General features: G+C 41.4%; 1 protein-coding gene across 1 annotated transcript in view; it reads left to right on the plus strand.

The window, feature by feature from the left end:
• LOC124019176 (glutamate receptor ionotropic, NMDA 2A-like) overlaps positions 1–21,753 on the plus strand; it is a 180,435-nt gene extending 158,682 nt beyond the window's left edge. The window contains exons 20-21 of the mRNA XM_046334564.1: positions 14,657–15,472; positions 20,864–21,753. Of these exons, the coding sequence (XP_046190520.1) occupies positions 14,657–15,472; positions 20,864–21,753 (1,706 nt within the window). The remainder of the gene's footprint in view (positions 1–14,656; positions 15,473–20,863) is intronic.
• The last annotated feature ends 747 nt before the right edge of the window (positions 21,754–22,500 follow it).

Here is a 22,500-nt window from a genome sequence, read left to right on the forward strand (position 1 = left end):
CAGAACCCCACAGTAGAGGTGTAGACATAATAAATGTAGTAACAGAACCCCACAGTAGAGGTGTAGACATTAAACAGAACCCCACAGTAGAGGTGTAGACATAATAAATGTAGTAACAGAGCCCCACAGTAGAGGTGTAGACATTAAATATAGTAACAGAACCCCACAGTAGAGGTGTAGACATAATAAATGTAGTAACAGAGCCCCACAGTAGAGGTGTAGACATAATAAATATAGTAACAGAACCCCACAGTAGAGGTGTAGACATTAAACAGAACCCCACAGTAGAGGTGTAGACATAATAAATGTAGTAACAGAACCCCACAGTAGAGGTAGTAATACATGAAACAGAACCCCACAGTAGAGGTGTAGACATTAAACAGAACCCCACAGTAGAGGTGTAGACGTAATAAATGTAGTAAAAGAGCCCCACAGTAGAGGTGTAGACATTAAACAGAACCCCACAGTAGAGGTGTAGACATCATAAATGTAGTAACAGAACCCCACAGTAGAGGTGTAGACATCATAAATGTAGTAACAGAACCCCCCACAGTAGAGGTGTAGACATCATAAATGTAGTAACAGAACCCCACAGTAGAGGTGTAGATATTAAACAGAACCCCACAGTAGAGGTGTAGACATTAAACAGAGCCCCACAGTAGAGGTGTAGACATAATAAATGTAGTAACAGAGCCCCACAGTAGAGGTGTAGACATCATAAATGTAGTAACAGAACCCCCCACAGTAGAGGTGTAGACATAATAAATGTAGTAACAGAGCCCCACAGTAGAGGTGTAGACATCATAAATGTAGTAACAGAACCCCCCACAGTAGAGGTGTAGACATAATAAATGTAGTAACAGAGCCCCACAGTAGAGGTGTAGACATCATAAATGTAGTAACAGAACCCCACAGTAGAGGTGTAGACATAAGTAACAGAACCCCACAGTAGAGGTGTAGACATAATAAATGAGGTGTAGTAACAGAACCCCACAGTAGAGGTGTAGACATAATAAATGTAGTAACAGAACCCCACAGTAGAGGTGTAGACATATAAATGTAGTAAAAATAAATGAACCCCACAGTAGAGGTGTAGACATTAAATGTAGTGTAGACATAATAAATGTAGTAAAAGAACCCCACGACATCATAAATGTAGTAAAAGAACCCCACGACATCATAAATGTAGTAAAAGAACCCCACGACATCATAAATGTAGTAAAAGAACCCCACGACATCATAAATGTAGTAAAAGAACCCCACGACATCATAAATGTAGTAACAGAACCCCACAGTAGAGGTGTAGACATAATAAATGTAGTAACAGAGCCCCACAGTAGAGGTGTAGACATTAAACAGAACCCCACAGTAGAGGTGTAGACATCATACATGTAGTAACAGAACCCCACAGTAGAGGTGTAGACATAATAAATGTAGTAACAGAACCCCACAGTAGAGGTGTAGACATAATAAATATAGTAACAGAGCCCCACAGTAGAGGTGTAGACATAATAAATATAGTAACAGAGCCCCACAGTAGAGGTGTAGACATAATTAATGTAGTAACAGAACCCCACAGTAGAGGTGTAGACATAATTAATGTAGTAACAGAACCCCACAGTAGAGGTGTAGACATAATAAAGGTAGTAACAGAGCCCCACAGTAGAGGTGTAGACATTAAACAGAACCCCACAGTAGAGGTGTAGACATAATAAATGTAGTAACAGAGCCCCACAGAAGAGGTGTAGACATAATAAATGTAGTAACAGAGCCCCACAGTAGAGGTGTAGACATAATTAATGTAGTAACAGAGCCCCACAGTAGAAGTGTAGACATAATAAATGTAGTAACAGAACCCCACAGTAGAGGTGTAGACATTAAACAGAGCCCCACAGTAGAGGTGTAGACATAATAAATGTAGTTACAGAGCCCCACAGTAGAGGTGTAGACATAATAAATGTAGTTACAGAGCCCCACAGTAGAGGTGTAGACATAATAAATGTAGTAAAAGAGCCCCACAGTAGAGGTGTAGACATAATAAATATAGTAACAGAACCCCACAGTAGAGGTGTAGACATAATAAATATAGTAACAGAACCCCACAGTAGAGGTGTAGACATAATAAATGTAGTAACAGAACCCCACAGTAGAGGTGTAGACATTAAACAGAGCCCCACAGTAGAGGTGTAGACATAATAAATGCAGTAACAGAACCCCACAGTAGAGGTGTAGACATTAAACAGAGCCCCACAGTAGAGGTGTAGACATAATAAATGTAGTAACAGAACCCCACAGTAGAGGTGTAGACATCATAAATGTAGTAACAGAACCCCCCAGTAGAGGTGTAGACATTAAACAGAGCCCCACAGTAGAGGTGTAGACGTAATAAATGTAGTAACAGAGCCCCACAGTAGAGGTGTAGACATAATAAATGTAGTAACAGAACCCCACAGTAGAGGTGTAGACATTAAACAGAGCCCCACAGTAGAAGTGTAGACATAATAAATGTAGTAACAGAGCCACACAGTAGAGGTGTAGACATTAAACAGAAGCCCACAGTAGAGGTGTAGACATAATAAATGTAGTTACAGAACCCGACAGTAGAGGTGTAGACATTAAACAGAAGCCCACAGTAGAGGTGTAGACATAATAAATGTAGTTACAGAGCCCCACAGTAGAGGTGTAGACATAATAAATGTAGTAACAGAGCCCCACAGTAGAGGTGTAGACATAATAAATGTAGTAACAGAACCCCACAGTAGAGGTGTAGACATAATAAATGTAGTAACAGAACCCCACAGTAGAGGTGTAGACATTAAACAGAAGCCCACAGTAGAGGTGTAGACATAATAAATATAGTAACAGAACCCCACAGTAGAGGTGTAGACATAATAAATGTAGAACAGAACCCCACAGTAGAGGTGTAGACATAAATGTAGTAACAGAGCCCCACAGTAAATGTAGTAACAGAGCCCCACAGTAGAGGTGTAGACATAATAAATGTAGTAAGAACCCACAGTAGAGGTGTAGACATAATAAATGTAGTTACAGAACCCCACAGTAGAGGTGTAGACATAATAAATGTAGTAAGAACCCCACAGTAGAGGTGTAGACATAATAAATGTAGTTACAGAGCCCCACAGTAGAGGTGTAGACATAATAAATGTAGTAACAGAACCCCACAGTAGAGGTGTAGACATAATAAATGTAAACAGAGCCCCACAGTAGAGGTGTAGACATAATAAATGTAGTAACAGAACCCCACAGTAGAGGTGTAGACATAATAAATGTAGTAACAGAGCCACACAGTAGAGGTGTAGACATTAAACAGAAGCCCACAGTAGAGGTGTAGACATAATAAATATAGTAACAGAACCCCACAGTAGAGGTGTAGACATAATAAATGTAGTAACAGAACCCCCCACAGTAGAGGTGTAGACATTAAACAGAGCCCCACAGTAGAGGTGTAGACATAATAAATGTAGTAACAGAACCCCACAGTAGAGGTGTAGACATTAAACAGAACCCCACAGTAGAGGTGTAGACATAATAAATATAGTAACAGAGCCCCACAGTAGAGGTGTAGACATAATAAATGTAGTAACAGAACCCCACAGTAGAGGTGTAGACATAATAAATGTAGTAACAGAACCCCACAGTAGAGGTGTAGACATAATAAATATAGTATCAGAACCCCACAGTAGAGGTGTAGACATAATAAATGTAGTAACAGAACCCCACAGTAGAGGTGTAGACATAATAAATGTAGTAACAGAGCCCCACAGTAGAGGTGTAGACATAATAAATATAGTAACAGAACCCCACAGTAGAGGTGTAGACATAATAAATGTAGTAACAGAGCCCCACAGTAGAGGTGTAGACATTAAACAGAAGCCCACAGTAGAGGTGTAGACATAATAAATGTAGTAACAGAACCCCACAGTAGAGGTGTAGACATAATAAATGTAGTAACAGAACCCCACAGTAGAGGTGTAGACATAGACCCCATAGAGGTAGACATTAACAGAACCCCACAGTAGAGGTGTAGACATAATAAATGTAGTAACAGAACCCACAGTAGAGGTGTAGACATAATAAATGTAGTACAGAACCCCACAGTAGAGGTGTAGACATTAACAAATGAGGTGTAACAGAACAGACCCCACAGTAGAGGTGTAGACATAATAAATGTAGTAACAGAGCCCCACAGTAGAGGTGTAGACATTAAACAGAGCCCCACAGTAGAGGTGTAGACATAATAAATGTAGTAACAGAGCCCCACAGTAGAGGTGTAGACATAATAAATGTAGTAACAGAACCCCACAGTAGAGGTGTAGACATTAAACAGAGCCCCACAGTAGAGGTGTAGACATAATAAATGTAGTAACAGAGCCCCACAGTAGAGGTGTATACATAATAAATGTAGTTACAGAGCCCCACAGTAGAGGTGTAGACATAATAAATGTAGTAAAAGAGCCCCACAGTAGAGGTGTAGACATAATAAATATAGTAACAGAACCCCACAGTAGAGGTGTAGACATAATAAATATAGTAACAGAACCCCACAGTAGAGGTGTAGACATAATAAATGTAGTAACAGAACCCCACAGTAGAGGTGTAGACATTAAACAGAAACCAACAGTAGAGGTGTAGACATAATAAATGCAGTAACAGAGCCCCACAGTAGAGGTGTAGACATAATAAATGTAGTAACAGAGCCACACAGTAGAGGTGTAGACATTAAACAGAAGCCCACAGTAGAGGTGTAGACATAATAAATGTAGTTACAGAACCCCACAGTAGAGGTGTAGACATTAAACAGAAGCCCACAGTAGAGGTGTAGACATAATAAATGTAGTTACAGAACCCCACAGTAGAGGTGTAGACATTAAACAGAACCCCACAGTAGAGGTGTAGACATAATAAATGTAGTAACAGAACCCCACAGTAGAGGTGTAGACATAATAAATGTAGTAAAAGAACCCCACAGTAGAGGTGTAGACATAATAAATGTAGTAAAAGAACCCCACAGTAGAGGTGTAGACATTAAACAGAACCCCACAGTAGAGGTGTAGACATCATAAATGTAGTAACAGAGCCCCACAGTAGAGGTGTAGACATAATAAATGTAGTTACAGAACCCCACAGTAGAGGTGTAGACATTATAAATGTAGTAACAGAACCCCACAGTAGAGGTGTAGACATAAACAGAACCCCACAGTAAATGTAGTAACAGAGCCCCACAGTAGAGGTGTAGACATAATAAATGTAGTAACAGAGCCCCACAGTAGAGGTGTAGACATAATAAATGTAGTAACAGAACCCCACAGTAGAGGTGTAGACATAATAAATGTAGTAACAGAGCCCCACAGTAGAGGTGTAGACATTAAACAGAAGCCCACAGTAGAGGTGTAGACATAATAAATGTAGTAACAGAACCCCACAGTAGAGGTGTAGACATAATAAATGTAGTAACAGAACCCCACAGTAGAGGTGTAGACATTAAACAGAACCCCACAGTAGAGGTGTAGACATAATAAATGTAGTAACAGAACCCCACAGTAGAGGTGTAGACATAATAAATGTAGTAACAGAACCCCACAGTAGAGGTGTAGACATTAAACAGAGCCCCACAGTAGAGGTGTAGACATTAAACAGAACCCCACAGTAGAGGTGTAGACATAATAAATGTAGTAACAGAACCCCACAGTAGAGGTGTAGACATATAAATGTAGTAACAGAACCCCACAGTAGAGGTGTAGACATAATAAATGTAGTAACAGAGCCCCACAGTAGAGGTGTAGACATTAAACAGAGCCCCACAGTAGAGGTGTAGACATAATTAATGTAGTAACAGAGCCCCACAGTAGAGGTGTAGACATAATAAATGTAGTAACAGAACCCCACAGTAGAGGTGTAGACATTAAACAGAGCCCCACAGTAGAGGTGTAGACGTAATAAATGTAGTAACAGAGCCCCACAGTAGAGGTGTATACATAATAAATGTAGTTACAGAGCCCCACAGTAGTGGTGTAGACATAATAAATGTAGTAAAAGAGCCCCACAGTAGAGGTGTAGACATAATAAATATAGTAACAGAACCCCACAGTAGAGGTGTAGACATAATAAATATAGTAACAGAACCCCACAGTAGAGGTGTAGACATAATAAATGTAGTAACAGAACCCCACAGTAGAGGTGTAGACATTAAACAGAGCCCCACAGTAGAGGTGTAGACATAATAAATGCAGTAACAGAGCCCCACAGTAGAGGTGTAGACATAATAAATGTAGTAACAGAGCCACACAGTAGAGGTGTAGACATTAAACAGAAGCCCACAGTAGAGGTGTAGACATAATAAATGTAGTTACAGAACCCCACAGTAGAGGTGTAGACATTAAACAGAAGCCCACAGTAGAGGTGTAGATATAATAAATGTAGTTACAGAACCCCACAGTAGAGGTGTAGACATTAAACAGAAGCCCACAGTAGAGGTGTAGACATAATAAATGTAGTTACAGAGCCCCACAGTAGAGGTGTAGACATAATAAATGTAGTAACAGAACCCCACAGTAGAGGTGTAGACATTAAACAGAAGCCCACAGTAGAGGTGTAGACATAATAAATATAGTAACAGAACCCCACAGTAGAGGTGTAGACATAATAAATATAGTAACAGAACCCCACAGTAGAGGTGTAGACATTAAACAGAGCCCCACAGTAGAGGTGTAGACATTAAACAGAACCCCACAGTAGAGGTGTAGACATAATAAATGTAGTAACAGAACCCCACAGTAGAGGTGTAGACATTATAAATGTAGTAACAGAACCCCACAGTAGAGGTGTAGACATAATAAATGTAGTAACAGAGCCCCACAGTAGAGGTGTAGACATTAAACAGAGCCCCACAGTAGAGGTGTAGACATAATTAATGTAGTAACAGAGCCCCACAGTAGAGGTGTAGACATAATAAATGTAGTAACAGAACCCCACAGTAGAGGTGTAGACATTAAACAGAGCCCCACAGTAGAGGTGTAGACATTAAACAGAACCCCACAGTAGAGGTGTAAAATGTAGTAACAGAACCCCACAGTAGAGGTGTAGACATAATAAATAGAGGTGTAGACATAAATGTAGAACCCCACAGTAGAGGTGTAGACATTATAAATGTAGTAACAGAACCCCACAGTAGAGGTGTAGACATAATAAATGTAGTAACAGAGCCCCACAGTAGAGGTGTAGACATTAAACAGAGCCCCACAGTAGAGGTGTAGACATAATAAATGTAGTAACAGAACCCCACAGTAGAGGTGTAGACATAATAAATGTAGTAACAGAACCCCACAGTAGAGGTGTAGACATTAAACAGAGCCCCACAGTAGAGGTGTAGACGTAATAAATGTAGTAACAGAGCCCCACAGTAGAGGTGTATACATAATAAATGTAGTTACAGAGCCCCACAGTAGTGGTGTAGACATAATAAATGTAGTAAAAGAGCCCCACAGTAGAGGTGTAGACATAATAAATATAGTAACAGAACCCCACAGTAGAGGTGTAGACATAATAAATGTAGTAACAGAACCCCACAGTAGAGGTGTAGACATTAAACAGAGCCCCACAGTAGAGGTGTAGACATAATAAATGAACCCAGTAACAGAGCAGAACCCACAGTAGAGGTGTAGACATAATAAATGTAGTAACAGAGCCCCACAGTAGAGGTGTAGACATTAAATGTAGACAGAACCCACAGTAGAGGTGTAGACATAATAAATGTAGTAACAGAACCCCACAGTAGAGGTGTAGACATTAAACAGAGCCCCACAGTAGAGGTGTAGACATTAAACAGAACAGCCCCACAGTAGAGGTGTAGACATAATACAGAAGCCCACAGTAGAGGTGTAGACATAATAATGTAGTAACAGAACCCCACAGTAGAGGTGTAGACATAATAAATGTAGTTATAGAACCCCACAGTAGAGGTGTAGACATTAAACAGAACCCCACAGTAGAGGTGTAGACATTAAACAGAGCCCCACAGTAGAGGTGTAGACATAATAAATGCAGTAACAGAGCCCCACAGTAGAGGTGTAGACATAATAAATGTAGTAACAGAGCCACACAGTAGAGGTGTAGACATTAAACAGAAGCCCACAGTAGAGGTGTAGACATAATAAATGTAGTTACAGAACCCCACAGTAGAGGTGTAGACATTAAACAGAAGCCCACAGTAGAGGTGTAGATAATAAATAGTAACAGAACCCCACAGTAGAGGTAGACATTAAACAGAACCCCACAGTAGAGGTGTAGACATTAAACAGAACCCCACAGTAGAGGTAGACATAATAAATGTAGTAACAGAACCCCACAGTAGAGGTGTAGACATAATAAATGTAGTAAAAGAACCCCACAGTAGAGGTGTAGACATAATAAATGTAGTAAAAGAACCCCACAGTAGAGGTGTAGACATTAAACAGAACCCCACAGTAGAGGTGTAGACATCATAAATGTAGTAACAGAGCCCCACAGTAGAGGTGTAGACATAATAAATGTAGTTACAGAACCCCACAGTAGAGGTGTAGACATTATAAATGTAGTAACAGAACCCCACAGTAGAGGTGTAGACATAATAAATATAGTAACAGAGCCCCACAGTAGAGGTGTAGACATAATAAATGTAGTAACAGAACCCCACAGTAGAGGTGTAGACATAATAAATGTAGTAACAGAGCCCCACAGTAGAGGTGTAGACATAATAAATGTAGTAACAGAACCCCACAGTAGAGGTGTAGACATAATAAATGTAGTAACAGAGCCCCACAGTAGAGGTGTAGACATTAAACAGAAGCCCACAGTAGAGGTGTAGACATAATAAATGTAGTAACAGAACCCCACAGTAGAGGTGTAGACATAATAAATGTAGTAACAGAACCCCACAGTAGAGGTGTAGACATTAAACAGAACCCCACAGTAGAGGTGTAGACATAATAAATGTAGTAACAGAACCCCACAGTAGAGGTGTAGACATAATAAATGTAGTAACAGAACCCCACAGTAGAGGTGTAGACATAATAAATGTAGTAACAGAGCCCCACAGTAGAGGTGTAGACATAATAAATGTAGTTACAGAGCCCCACAGTAGAGGTGTAGACATAATAAATGTAGTAAAAGAGCCCCACAGTAGAGGTGTAGACATAATAAATGTAGTAACAGAACCCCACAGTAGAGGTGTAGACATAATAAATGTAGTAACAGAACCCCACAGTAGAGGTGTAGACATAATAAATGTAGTAACAGAACCCCACAGTAGAGGTGTAGACATTAAACAGAGCCCCACAGTAGAGGTGTAGACATAATAAATGCAGTAACAGAGCCCCACAGTAGAGGTGTAGACATAATAAATGTAGTAACAGAGCCACACAGTAGAGGTGTAGACATTAAACAGAAGCCCACAGTAGAGGTGTAGACATAATAAATGTAGTTACAGAACCCCACAGTAGAGGTGTAGACATTAAACAGAAGCCCACAGTAGAGGTGTAGACATAATAAATGTAGTTACAGAACCCCACAGTAGAGGTGTAGACATTAAACAGAAGCCCACAGTAGAGGTGTAGACATAATAAATGTAGTTACAGAGCCCCACAGTAGAGGTGTAGACATAATAAATGTAGTAACAGAACCCCACAGTAGAGGTGTAGACATTAAACAGAAGCCCACAGTAGAGGTGTAGACATAATAAATATAGTAACAGAACCCCACAGTAGAGGTGTAGACATAATAAATGTAGTAACAGAACCCCACAGTAGAGGTGTAGACATTAAACAGAGCCCCACAGTAGAGGTGTAGACATATAAATAAACAGAACCCCACAGTAGAGGTGTAGACATAATAAATGTAGTAACAGAACCCCACAGTAGAGGTGTAGACATTATAAATGTAGAGGTGTAACAGAACAGAACCCCACAGTAGAGGTGTAGACATAATAAATGTAGTAACAGAGCCCCACAGTAGAGGTGTAGACATTAAACAGAGCCCCACAGTAGAGGTGTAGACATAATTAATGTAGTAACAGAGCCCCACAGTAGAGGTGTAGACATAATAAATGTAGTAACAGAACCCCACAGTAGAGGTGTAGACATTAAACAGAGCCCCACAGTAGAGGTGTAGACATTAAACAGAACCCCACAGTAGAGGTGTAGACATAATAAATGTAGTAACAGAACCCCACAGTAGAGGTGTAGACATAATAAATGTAGTAACAGAACCCCACAGTAGAGGTGTAGACATAATAAATGTAGTAACAGAACCCCACAGTAGAGGTGTAGACATAATAAATGTAGTAACAGAACCCCACAGTAGAGGTGTAGACATAATAAATGTAGTAACAGAGCCCCCACAGTAGAGGTGTAGACATAATTAATGTAGTAACAGAGCCCCACAGTAGAGGTGTAGACATAATAAATGTAGTAACAGAACCCCACAGTAGAGGTGTAGACATTAAACAGAGCCCCACAGTAGAGGTGTAGACGAACCCCAATAAATGTAGTAACAGAGCCCCACAGTAGAGGTGTAGACATAATAAATGTAGTTACAGAACCCCACAGTAGAGGTGGTGTAGACATAATAAATGTAGTAAAAGAACCCCACGACATAATAAATGTAGTAACAGAACCCCACAGTAGAGGTGTAGACATAATAAATATAGTAACAGAACCCCACAGTAGAGGTGTAGACATAATAAATGTAGTAACAGAACCCCACAGTAGAGGTGTAGACATTAAACAGAGCCCCACAGTAGAGGTGTAGACATAATAAATGCAGTAACAGAGCCCCACAGTAGAGGTGTAGACATAATAAATGTAGTAACAGAGCCACACAGTAGAGGTGTAGACATTAAACAGAAGCCCACAGTAGAGGTGTAGACATAATAAATGTAGTTACAGAACCCCACAGTAGAGGTGTAGACATTAAACAGAGCCCCACAGTAGAGGTGTAGACATTAAACAGAGCCCCACAGTAGAGGTGTAGACATAATAAATGCAGTAACAGAACCCCACAGTAGAGGTGTAGACATAATAAATGTAGTTATAGAACCCCACAGTAGAGGTGACATAATAAATTAAACAGAACCCCACAGTAGAGGTGTAGACATAATAAATGTAGTAACAGAACCCCACAGTAGAGGTGTAGACATAATAAATGTAGTAACAGAGCCCCACAGTAGAGGTGTAGACATAATAAATGTAGTAACAGAACCCCACAGTAGAGGTGTAGACATAATAAATGTAGTAACAGAACCCCACAGTAGAGGTGTAGACATCATAAATGTAGTAACAGAACCCCACAGTAGAGGTGTAGACATAATAAATGTAGTTACAGAACCCCACAGTAGAGGTGTAGACATTAAACAGAACCCCACAGTAGAGGTGTAGACATAATAAATATAGTAACAGAGCCCCACAGTAGAGGTGTAGACATTAAACAGAACCCCACAGTAGAGGTGTAGACATAATAAATGTAGTAACAGAACCCCACAGTAGAGGTGTAGACATTATAAATGTAGTAACAGAACCCCACAGTAGAGGTGTAGACATAATAAATATAGTAACAGAGCCCCACAGTAGAGGTGTAGACATAATAAATATAGTAACAGAGCCCCACAGTAGAGGTGTAGACATTAAACAGAGCCCCACAGTAGAGGTGTAGACATTAAACAGAACCCCACAGTAGAGGTGTAGACATAATAAATGTAGTAACAGAACCCCACAGTAGAGGTGTAGACATAATAAATGTAGTAACAGAACCCCACAGTAGAGGTGTAGACATTAAACAGAACCCCACAGTAGAGGTGTAGACATAATAAATATAGTAACAGAGCCCCACAGTAGAGGTGTAGACATTAAACAGAACCCCACAGTAGAGGTGTAGACATAATAAATGTAGTAACAGAACCCCCCACAGTAGAGGTGTAGACATTAAACAGAACCCCACAGTAGAGGTGTAGACATAATAAATGTAGTAACAGAACCCCACAGTAGAGGTGTAGACATAATAAATGTAGTAACAGAACCCCACAGTAGAGGTGTAGACATCATAAATGTAGTAATAGAACCCCACAGTAGAGGTGTAGACATCATAAATGTAGTAAAAGAACCCCACGACATCATAAATGTAGTAAAAGAACCCCACGACATCATAAATGTAGTAAAAGAACCCCACAGTAGAGGTGTAGACATTAAACAGACATCATAATAAATGTAGTAACAGAACCCCAACCCCCCACAGTAGAGGTGTAGACATAATAAATGTAGTAACAGAACCCCACAGTAGAGGTGTAGACATAATAAATGTAGTAACAGAACCCCACAGTAGAGGTGTAGACATTAAACAGAATGTAGAGGTGTAGACATAATAAATAGAGTGTAGACATAATAAATGTAGTAACCCACAGTAGAGGTGTAGACATAATAAATGTAGTAACAGAACCCCACAGTAGAGGTGTAGACATTAAACAGAACCCCACAGTAGAGGTGTAGACATAATAAATGTAGTAACAGAACCCCACAGTAGAGGTGTAGACATAATAAATGTAGTAACAGAACCCCACAGTAGAGGTGTAGACATAATAAATATAGTAACAGAGCCCCACAGTAGAGGTGTAGACATTAAACAGAAGCCCACAGTAGAGGTGTAGACATAATAAATATAGTAACAGAACCCCACAGTAGAGGTGTAGACATTAAACAGAAGCCCACAGTAGAGGTGTAGACATAATAAATGTAGTAACAGAACCCCACAGTAGAGGTGTAGACATTAAACAGAACCCCACAGTAGAGGTGTAGACATAATAAATATAGTAACAGAACCCCACAGTAGAGGTGTAGACATTAAACAGAAGCCCACAGTAGAGGTGTAGACATAATTAATGTAGTAACAGAGCCCCACAGTAGAGGTGTAGACATAATAAATGTAGTAACAGAACCCCACAGTAGAGGTGTAGACATTAAACAGAACCCCACAGTAGAGGTGTAGACATAATAAATGTAGTAACAGAGCCCCACAGTAGAGGTGTAGACATATTCAGTATTCAGGAGGTCTCTATGTTATAGATGTTATACTGTCTCCAGGAGGTCTCTATAGATTATAGATGTTATACTATCTCCAGGTGGTCTCTATAGATTATAGATGTTATACTGTCTCCAGGAGGTCTCTATGTTATAGATGTTATACTATCTCCAGGAGGTCTCTATAGATTATAGATGTTATACTGTCTCCAGTTGGTCTCTATAGATTATAGATGTTATACTGTCTCCAGGAGGTCTCTATGTTATAGATGTTATACTGTCTCCAGGAGGTCTCTATAGATTATAGATGTTATACTGTCTCCAGGAGGTCTCTATGTTATAGATGTTATACAGTCTCCAGTTGGTCTCTAAAGATTATAGATGTTATACTGTCTCCAGGATGTCTCTATAGATTATAGATGTTATACTGTCTCCAGGTGGTCTCTATGTTATAGATGTATACAGTCTCCAGGTGGTCTCTATAGATTATAGATGTTATACTGTCTCCAGGAGGTCTCTATAGATTATAGATGTAATACTTTCTCCAGGAGGTCTCTATGTTATAGATGTTATACAGTCTCCAGTTGGTCTCTAAAGATTATAGATGTTATACTGTCTCCAGGATGTCTCTATAGATTATAGATGTTATACTGTCTCCAAGTGGTCTCTATGTTATAGATGTTATACAGTCTCCAGGTGGTCTCTATAGATTATATATGTTATACTGTCTCCAGGAGGTCTCTATGTTATAGATGTTATACTGTCTCCAGATGGTCTCTATAGATTATAGATGTTATACTGTCTCCAGGAGGTCTCTATGTTATAGATGTTATACTATCTCCAGGTGGTCTCTATAGATTATAGATGTTATACAGTCTCAAGGTGGTCTCTATAGATTATAGATGTTATACTGTCTCCAGGTGGTCTCTATAGATTATAGATGTTATACTGTCTCCAGGTGGTCTCTATGTTATAGATGTTATACAGTCTCCAGGTGGTCTCTATGTTATAGATGTTATACAGTCTCCAGGTGGTCTCTATAGATTATAGATGTTATACTGTCTCCAGGTGGTCTCTATGTTATAGATGTTATACTGTCTCCAGGTGGTCTCTATAGATTATAGATGTTATACTGTCTCCAGGTGGTCTCTATAGATTATAGATGTTATACTGTCTCCAGATGGTCTCTATGTTATAGATGTTATACAGTCTCAAGGTGGTCTCTATAGATTATAGATGTTATACTGTCTCCAGGTGGTCTCTATAGATTATAGATGTTATACTGTCTCCAGGTGGTCTCTATGTTATAGATGTTATACAGTCTCCAGGTGGTCTCTATAGATTATAGATGTTATACTGTCTCCAGGTGGTCTCTATGTTATAGATGTTATACTGTCTCCAGGTGGTCTCTATAGATTATAGATGTTATACTGTCTCCAGGTGGTCTCTATAGATTATAGATGTTATACTGTCTCCAGATAGTCTCTATGTTATAGATGTTATACAGTCTCCAGGTGGTTTCTATAGATTATAGATGTTAAACTGTCTCCAGGAGGTCTCTATAGATTATAGATGTTGTGCTGTCTTTCCTCTAGGGAACTCTGTCGTCAGTCTGTCTCCTAAAGGCCAGGGTGGTCTCTATAGCAACACTTCCACTCTACAGGGCTTCCTGGGTCGGCACAAAGACCTGCTGAATAACTCATCCCCAGGCCCGTACCCTGGGAAACCCAAACCCCACCCCCTCAGCCTCAACGACGTAGAGGTCAGCGTTACCGCCGACAACGGCAAACCCCACCCCCCCGGCCCGGCCGGCCCCGCTTCCAAACCCCGCGCCCTATGGAAGAAGAGCGTGGAGACGCTGAAACAAGGACCAATCCCATTGTCCGGTCCCTCCGGTGGTCCCGCCCCCGGATCCGCTGGCTCCGCCTCTGTCCAAGGCCATGCAACAATGAAGAGCCAGCGTTACCTCCCTGAAGACCCGCCCTATTCCGACATCTCCGAGTGTTCCAGCAGGCCCCCCTCATACATGGAATCCGATCTGGGGGGGCCCAGGATGGGGATGGGGGGGTTCAAACCTCCAAAAGACGGGCTGAAGAAACGCCCGGTTGGGGGGGTGGGAGGTGTCGGAGGAGGAGGCGGCAGCGGGAGGAGTCACGAGAAGATCTATTCCATAGACTCAGACCGGGCCAGTCTACACTCCGCCCCGCTCTACCAGAGAGACAGCCTCCAGGAACCCCCCGACGTCACACACACGCACCCCGACCTCAGACACTCTCACTCGGAGCACTCCGACACCGTGGACGCGTCCGTCCTGCAGCTGAGCGCCAGTCTGCTGCACCACAGCCATTCTGCTGACGCTGACCTCCACTCCCTGAAGGACAACAAGTACAGCACCTATAAACACACCAGCAGTAAGTATTCATGTAGTACTGTAGTATAGCTATAGTATTATAGAAGTACAACACCTATAAACACACCAGCACTGGAGCTGCCTCCTCAGGCAAAGACAAGAGCAGTAAGTATTCATGTAGTATTACTGTAGTAGTATAGAAGTATTACTGTAGTTTTACTGTAGTATAGCTATAGTATTATAGAAGTACAGCACCTATAAACACACCAGCACTGGAGCTGCCTCCTCAGGCAAAGACAAGAGCAGTAAGTATTCATGTAGTATTACTGTAGTTTTACTGTAGTATAGCTATAGTATTATAGAAGTACAGCACTTACAAACACACCAGCACTGGAGCTGCCTCCTCAGGCAAAGACAAGAACAGTAAGTATTCATGTAGTATTACTGTAGTTTTACTGTAGTATAGCTATAGTATTATAGAAGTACAGCACTTACAAACACACCAGCACTGGAGCTGCCTCCTCAGGCAAAGACAAGAACAGTAAGTATTCATGTAGTATTACTGTTGTAGTATAGAAGTATTACTGTAGTTTTACTGTAGTATAGCTATAGTATTATAGAAGTACAGCACCTATAAACACACCAGCAGTAAGTATTAATGTAGTTTTACTGTAGTTTTACTGTAGTATAGCTATAGTATTATAGAAGTACAGCACCTACAAACACACCAGCACTGGAGCTGCCTCCTCAGGCAAAGACAAGAGCAGTAAGTATTCATGTAGTATTACTGTAGTTTTACTGTAGTATAGCTATAGTATTATAGAGGTACAGCACCTACAAACACACCAGCACTGGAGCTGCCTCCTCAGGCAAAGACAAGAGCAGTAAGTATTCATGTAGTATTACTGTAGTAGTATAGAAGTATTACTGTAGTTTTACTATAGTATAGCTATAGTATTATAGAAGTACAGCACCTATAAACACACCAGCACTGGAGCTGCCTCCTCAGGCAAAGACAAGAACAGTAAGTATTCATGTAGTATTACTGTAGTTTTACTGTAGTATAGCTATAGTATTATAGAAGTACAGCACCTATAAACACACCAGCACTGGAGCTGCCTCCTCAGGCAAAGACAAGAGCAGTAAGTATTCATGTAGTATTACTGTTGTAGTATAGAAGTATTACTGTAGTTTTACTGTAGTATAGCTATAGTATTATAGAAGTACAGCACCTATAAACACACCAGCAGTAAGTATTCATGTAGTTTTACTGTAGTTTTACTGTAGTATAGCTATAGTATTATAGAAGTACAGCACCTACAAACACACCAGCACTGGAGCTGCCTCCTCAGGCAAAGACAAGAGCAGTACGTATTCATGTAGTATTACTGTAGTTTTACTGTAGTATAGCTATAGTATTATAGAGGTACAGCACCTATAAACACACCAGCAGTAAGTATTCATGTAGTATTACTGTAGTAGTATAGAAGTATTACTGTAGTTTTACTGTAGTATAGCTATAGTATTATAGAAGTACAGCACCTATAAACACACCAGCACTGGAGCTGCCTCCTCAGGCAAAGACAAGAGCAGTAAGTATTCATGTAGTATTACTGTAGTAGTATAGAAGTATTACTGTAGTTTTACTGTAGTATAGCTATAGTATTATAGAAGTACATCACCTACAAACACACCAGCACTGGAGCTGCCTCCTCAGGCAAAGACAGGAGCAGTAAGTATTCATGTAGTATTACTGTTGTAGTATAGAAGTATTACTGTAGTTTTACTGTAGTATAGCTATAGTATTGGAGCTGCCTCCTCAGGCAAAGACAAGAGCAGTAAGTATTCATGTAGTATTACTGTAGTAGTATAGAAGTATTACTGTAGTTTTACTGTAGTATAGCTATAGTATTATAGAAGTACAGCACCTACAAACACACCAGCACTGGAGCTGCCTCCTCAGGCAAAGACAAGAGCAGTAAGTATTCATGTAGTATTACTGTAGTAGTATAGAAGTATTTATGTAGTTTTACTGTAGTATAGCTATAGTATTGGAGCTGCCTCCTCCCTCAATGACAAGAGCAGTAAGTATTACTGTAGTATTACTGTATTATAACTATAGTATTATGGAAATATTACTGTAGTATTAATGTAGTAAAGCTGTAGTGTTATAGAACATAAAAGAATAGAACTGTAGTACTGTAGTATAACTATAGTGTCACCTACAAACACACCAACACTGGAGCTGCCTCCTCCAGCAAGGACAAGTACAGTAGGTATTACTGTAGTATAATGGTTGTATAACTGTAGTACTGTAGTATTATTGTAGTATTATAGAAGTACAACACCTACAAACACAACAACACTGGAGCTGCCTCCTCCAGCAAGGACAAGTACAGTAGGTATTACTGTAGTATAATGGTTGTATAACTGTAGTACTGTAGTATTATTGTAGTATTATAGAAGTACAACACCTACAAACACAACAACACTGGAGCTGCCTCCTCCAGCAATGACAAGAACGGTAAGTATTACTGTAGTATAACTATAGTACTTTAGAGGTATTAATATAGTATAACTATAGTACTATAGAGGTATTAATATAGTATAACTATAGTACTATAGAGGTATTAATATAGTATAACTAGAGTACTATTGAGGTATTAATATAGTATAACTAGAGTACTATAGAGGTATTAATATAGTATAACTATGGTATTATAGAGGTATTAATATAGTATAACTAGAGTACTATAGAGGTATTAATATAGTATAACTAGAGTACTATAGAGGTATTAATATAGTATAACTATAGTACTATAGAGGTATTAATATAGTATAACTAGAGTACTATAGCGGTGTTAATATAGTATAAATAGAGTACTATAGAGGTATTAATATAGTATAACTATAGTACTATAGAGGTATTAATATAGTATAACTATAGTACTATAGAGGTATTAATATAGTATACCTATGGTATTATAGAGGTATTAATATAGTATAACTAGAGTACTATAAAGGTATTAATATAGTATAACTATATTACTATAGAGGTATTAATATAGTATAACTATAGTACTATAGAGGTATTAATATAGTATACCTATAGTACTATAGAGGTATTAATATAGTATAACTATAGTACTATAGAGGTATTAATATAGTATAACTATAGTACTATAGAGGTATTAATATAGTATAACTATAGTACTATAGAGGTATTAATATAGTATACCTATGGTATTAAATGTCTACCGTGTTAATAATAATATAATATATAATATAATAATAATAATAATAATAATAATAATAATGTGGTAATCAGCACCGTGTTCTGTGGTAATCAGCACCGTGTTCTGTGGTAATCAGCACCGTGTTCTGTGGTAATCAGCACCGTGTTCTGTGGTAATCAGCACCGTGTTCTGTGGTAATCAGCACCGTGTTCTGTGGTAATCAGCACCGTGTTCTGTGGTAATCAGCACCGTGTTCTGTGGTAATCAGCACCATGTTCTGTGGTAATCAGCACCGTGTTCTGTGGTAATCAGCATGTTATAAATGTCTACCGTGTTCTGTGGTAATCAGCACCATGTTCTGTGGTAATCAGCACCGTGTTCTGTGGTAATCAGCACCGTGTTCTGTGGTAATCAGCATGTTATAAATGTCTACCGTGTTCTGTGGTAATCAGCACCATGTTCTGTGGTAATCAGCACCGTGTTCTGTGGTAATCAGCACCATGTTCTGTGGTAATCAGCATGTTATAAATGTCTACCGTGTTCTGTGGTAATCAGCACCATGTTCTGTGGTAATCAGCACCGTGTTCTGTGGTAATCAGCATGTTATAAATGTCTACCGTGTTCTGTGGTAATCAGCACCATGTTCTGTGGTAATCAGCACCGTGTTCTGTGGTAATCAGCACCATGTTCTGTGGTAATCAGCATGTTATAAATGTCTACCATGTTCTGTGGTAATCAGCACCATGTTCTGTGGTAATCAGCACCGTGTTCTGTGGTAATCAGCACCGTGTTCTGTGGTAATCAGCACCGTGTTCTGTGGTAATCAGCACCATGTTCTGTGGTAATCAGCACCGTGTTCTGTGGTAATCAGCACCATGTTCTGTGGTAATCAGCACCGTGTTCTGTGGTAATCAGCATGTTATAAATGTCTACCGTGTTCTGTGGTAATCAGCACCATGTTCTGTGGTAATCAGCACCGTGTTCTGTGGTAATCAGCACCATGTTCTGTGGTAATCAGCACCGTGTTCTGTGGTAATCAGCACCGTGTTCTGTGGTAATCAGCACCATGTTCTGTGGTAATCAGCATGTTATAAATGTCTACCGTGTTCTGTGGTAATCAGCATGTTATAAATGTCTACCATGTTCTGTGGTAATCAGCACCGTGTTCTGTGGTAATCAGCACCGTGTTCTGTGGTAATCAGCACCGTGTTCTGTGGTAATCAGCACCATGTTCTATGGTAATCAGCACCGTGTTCTGTGGTAATCAGCACCATGTTCTGTGGTAATCAGCACCATGTTCTGTGGTAATCAGCACCGTGTTCTGTGGTATTCAGCACCATGTTCTGTGGTAATCAGCACCGTGTTCTGTGGTAATCAGCACCATGTCCTGTGGTAATCAGCATGTTTTTATTGTCCTTTATTTTATTTCCTCAATTGAATTCCATTAATTTCAGTAAACTAGAGTGGTAATTCTTGCTGTCAGACATTTGACACAGATCTCAGCAGCCCTGGGTTCTGTTTTGTTGCTACAGTTGGTTCTGCAAGGGACCAAAATGATAACGTACTCTTAATCTTTACATTATCTTAATCAATATATGGTGTTAATCAATACATTATCTTAATCGATACATGATCTTAATCAATACATAATGCTAATCAATACAGTATCTTAATCACGGCATTATGTTAATCAATACATGATCTTAATCAATACATTATGCTAATCAATACGGTATCTTAATCGCTGCATTATGTTAATCAATACATTATCTTAATCAATACATGATCTTGATCGATATATTATCATAATCGATACATTATGCTAATCAATACCGTATCTTAATCACTGCATTGTGTTAATCAATACATGATCTTAATCCATACATTATGTTAATCAATACATAATGTGTATCAATACATGATGTTAATCAATACATACCTCCTCTCCTCTCCTCTCCGCTCCTCTCCTCTCCTCTCCCTTACCTTCCTCTCTCCTCTCCCTTCCCTCCCTTCTCCTCCCCTCTCCCCTCCCTCTCTCCCCTTCCCTCCCTCCCTCTCCTCTCCTCTCCTCTCCTCTCCTCTCCTCTCCTCTCTTCTCTTCTCTTCTCCTCTCCTCCTCTTTCCTCTCTGCCCTCTCCTCTCCTCTATCCTCTCCTCTCCTCTCCTCCTCTCTCCCCTCCCCTCTCCTCTCCTCTCCTCCTCTTTCTTCTCTCTAGATGGTTCCTACGATGCCCCAGGGGGCCAGAGACAGACCCATTGCCGGTCCTGTTTAGGGAAGTTATCAGGTTACTCTGGTCTGTACACAGTCCGCTCCCCTCAGAACCGCTGTGATGCCTGCATCCACCTGGGAAACCTCTACGACATCAGTGAAGACCAGCTGCAGTACCAGACCTATTCACAGGCACACGCACACTCCCCCAACACACACTCTCCACACGCACACTCCCCCAACACACACTCTCCACACGCACACTCTCCACACGCACACTCCCCACACGCACACTCTCCACACGCACACACACACACCCAGCACACACACCCTCACTCTGGCGGGGACATGTTCACCCACTACCTGCCTCAGAGCGAGCTGGGTCTGGTGGGCGAGGGTGATGGGTTGGTGAGTCACTACCTCCCCCCTGCCGGAACCTCCCCCCCAGGATCTCAGCTCTCCACCCAGCTCAGCCGACAGCCCTCCTACGAGAACGTCCCTGAGAAGCAGCAGCAGCAGCAGCAGCAGCAGCGTCGGGGGGGCGGCAGGGAGTCAGAGTGGCAGCAGGGTCAGTTCAGAGGGTTCAGTCTGCCAGACAGGGACAACAGCAGAGATAACAACAGCTTTGGTCTCCTGGAGGATAGTCCCTACGCTAACGTCCTCACCATGCGCTCTGACCGACCCTACTCCTCCTCCCCCCTCAACCACTCTCTGGATCCCGTCCTGCCCCTCCCCTGCCCCTCCCCCGCCGCTCCAAGTCCCTGTACCCCGACCGGCCCTCCCATAACCCCTTCCTGCAGGGCGGAGGGGGGACGGGTCAGCGAGGAGAGAACAGCCTGGCCGCAGCACAGCGCCTGGCACATGGCCGCTCCGCCACCGACCTCTACAAACAACTAGTCCCCCTGGCGATGACGCTCGGCAACCACCACGGGCGTCCCCACGGCAACCACCAGGAGTTCTTCTACCCCGTGGCCTCAGAGACGGCCGCGATGTCGTACGTGATGGCTCCGCCCGCCGTGGCGGCCCAGCAGCCAATCGGCTACGTGACGGCTCCCCGGGCCTCCAGCGCCGGTGGAAACAGGCCACGCCTCTACCGACGCATGCCCAGCATCGAGTCCGACGTCTGAGACACACACACACACGGGAGAGAGATTGTGTGTGCTGGTGTTAGGGACATATCTGACTTAACACACACACAGCTGAACAGAACAGTCCTTTAGTCCTCAGTGTTTTCTATGAGGAGTTAAAGCTCCTTCATAAACCACTAATACTATACTACCTATAAACAGGTGGTCTACCACTGACTTTACAGGAGAGGAGAGGAGGGGAGAGGGGAGGAGGGGAGGAGGAGAGGAGAGGAGAGGAGGGGAGAGGAGAGGAGAGGAGAGGAGAGGAGAGGAGAGGAGAGGAGGAGGAGAGGAGAGGAGAGGAGAGGAGAGGAGAGGAGAGGAGAGGAGAGAGGAGAGGAGGAGAGGAGAGGAGAGGAGAGGGAGAGAGGAGAGGGAGGAGAGGAGAGGAGAGGAGAGGAGAGGGGAGGGAGGAGAGGAGAGGAGAGGAGAGGAGAGGAGAGGAGAGGAGAGGAGAGGAGAGGAGAGGAGAGGAGAGGAGAGGAGAGGAGAGGAGAGGAGAGGAGAGGTTGTACAG

The sequence above is a fragment of the Oncorhynchus gorbuscha genome, unplaced genomic scaffold (assembly GCF_021184085.1).
Source record: "Oncorhynchus gorbuscha isolate QuinsamMale2020 ecotype Even-year unplaced genomic scaffold, OgorEven_v1.0 Un_scaffold_753, whole genome shotgun sequence".
Lineage (NCBI taxonomy): Eukaryota > Metazoa > Chordata > Actinopteri > Salmoniformes > Salmonidae > Oncorhynchus > Oncorhynchus gorbuscha.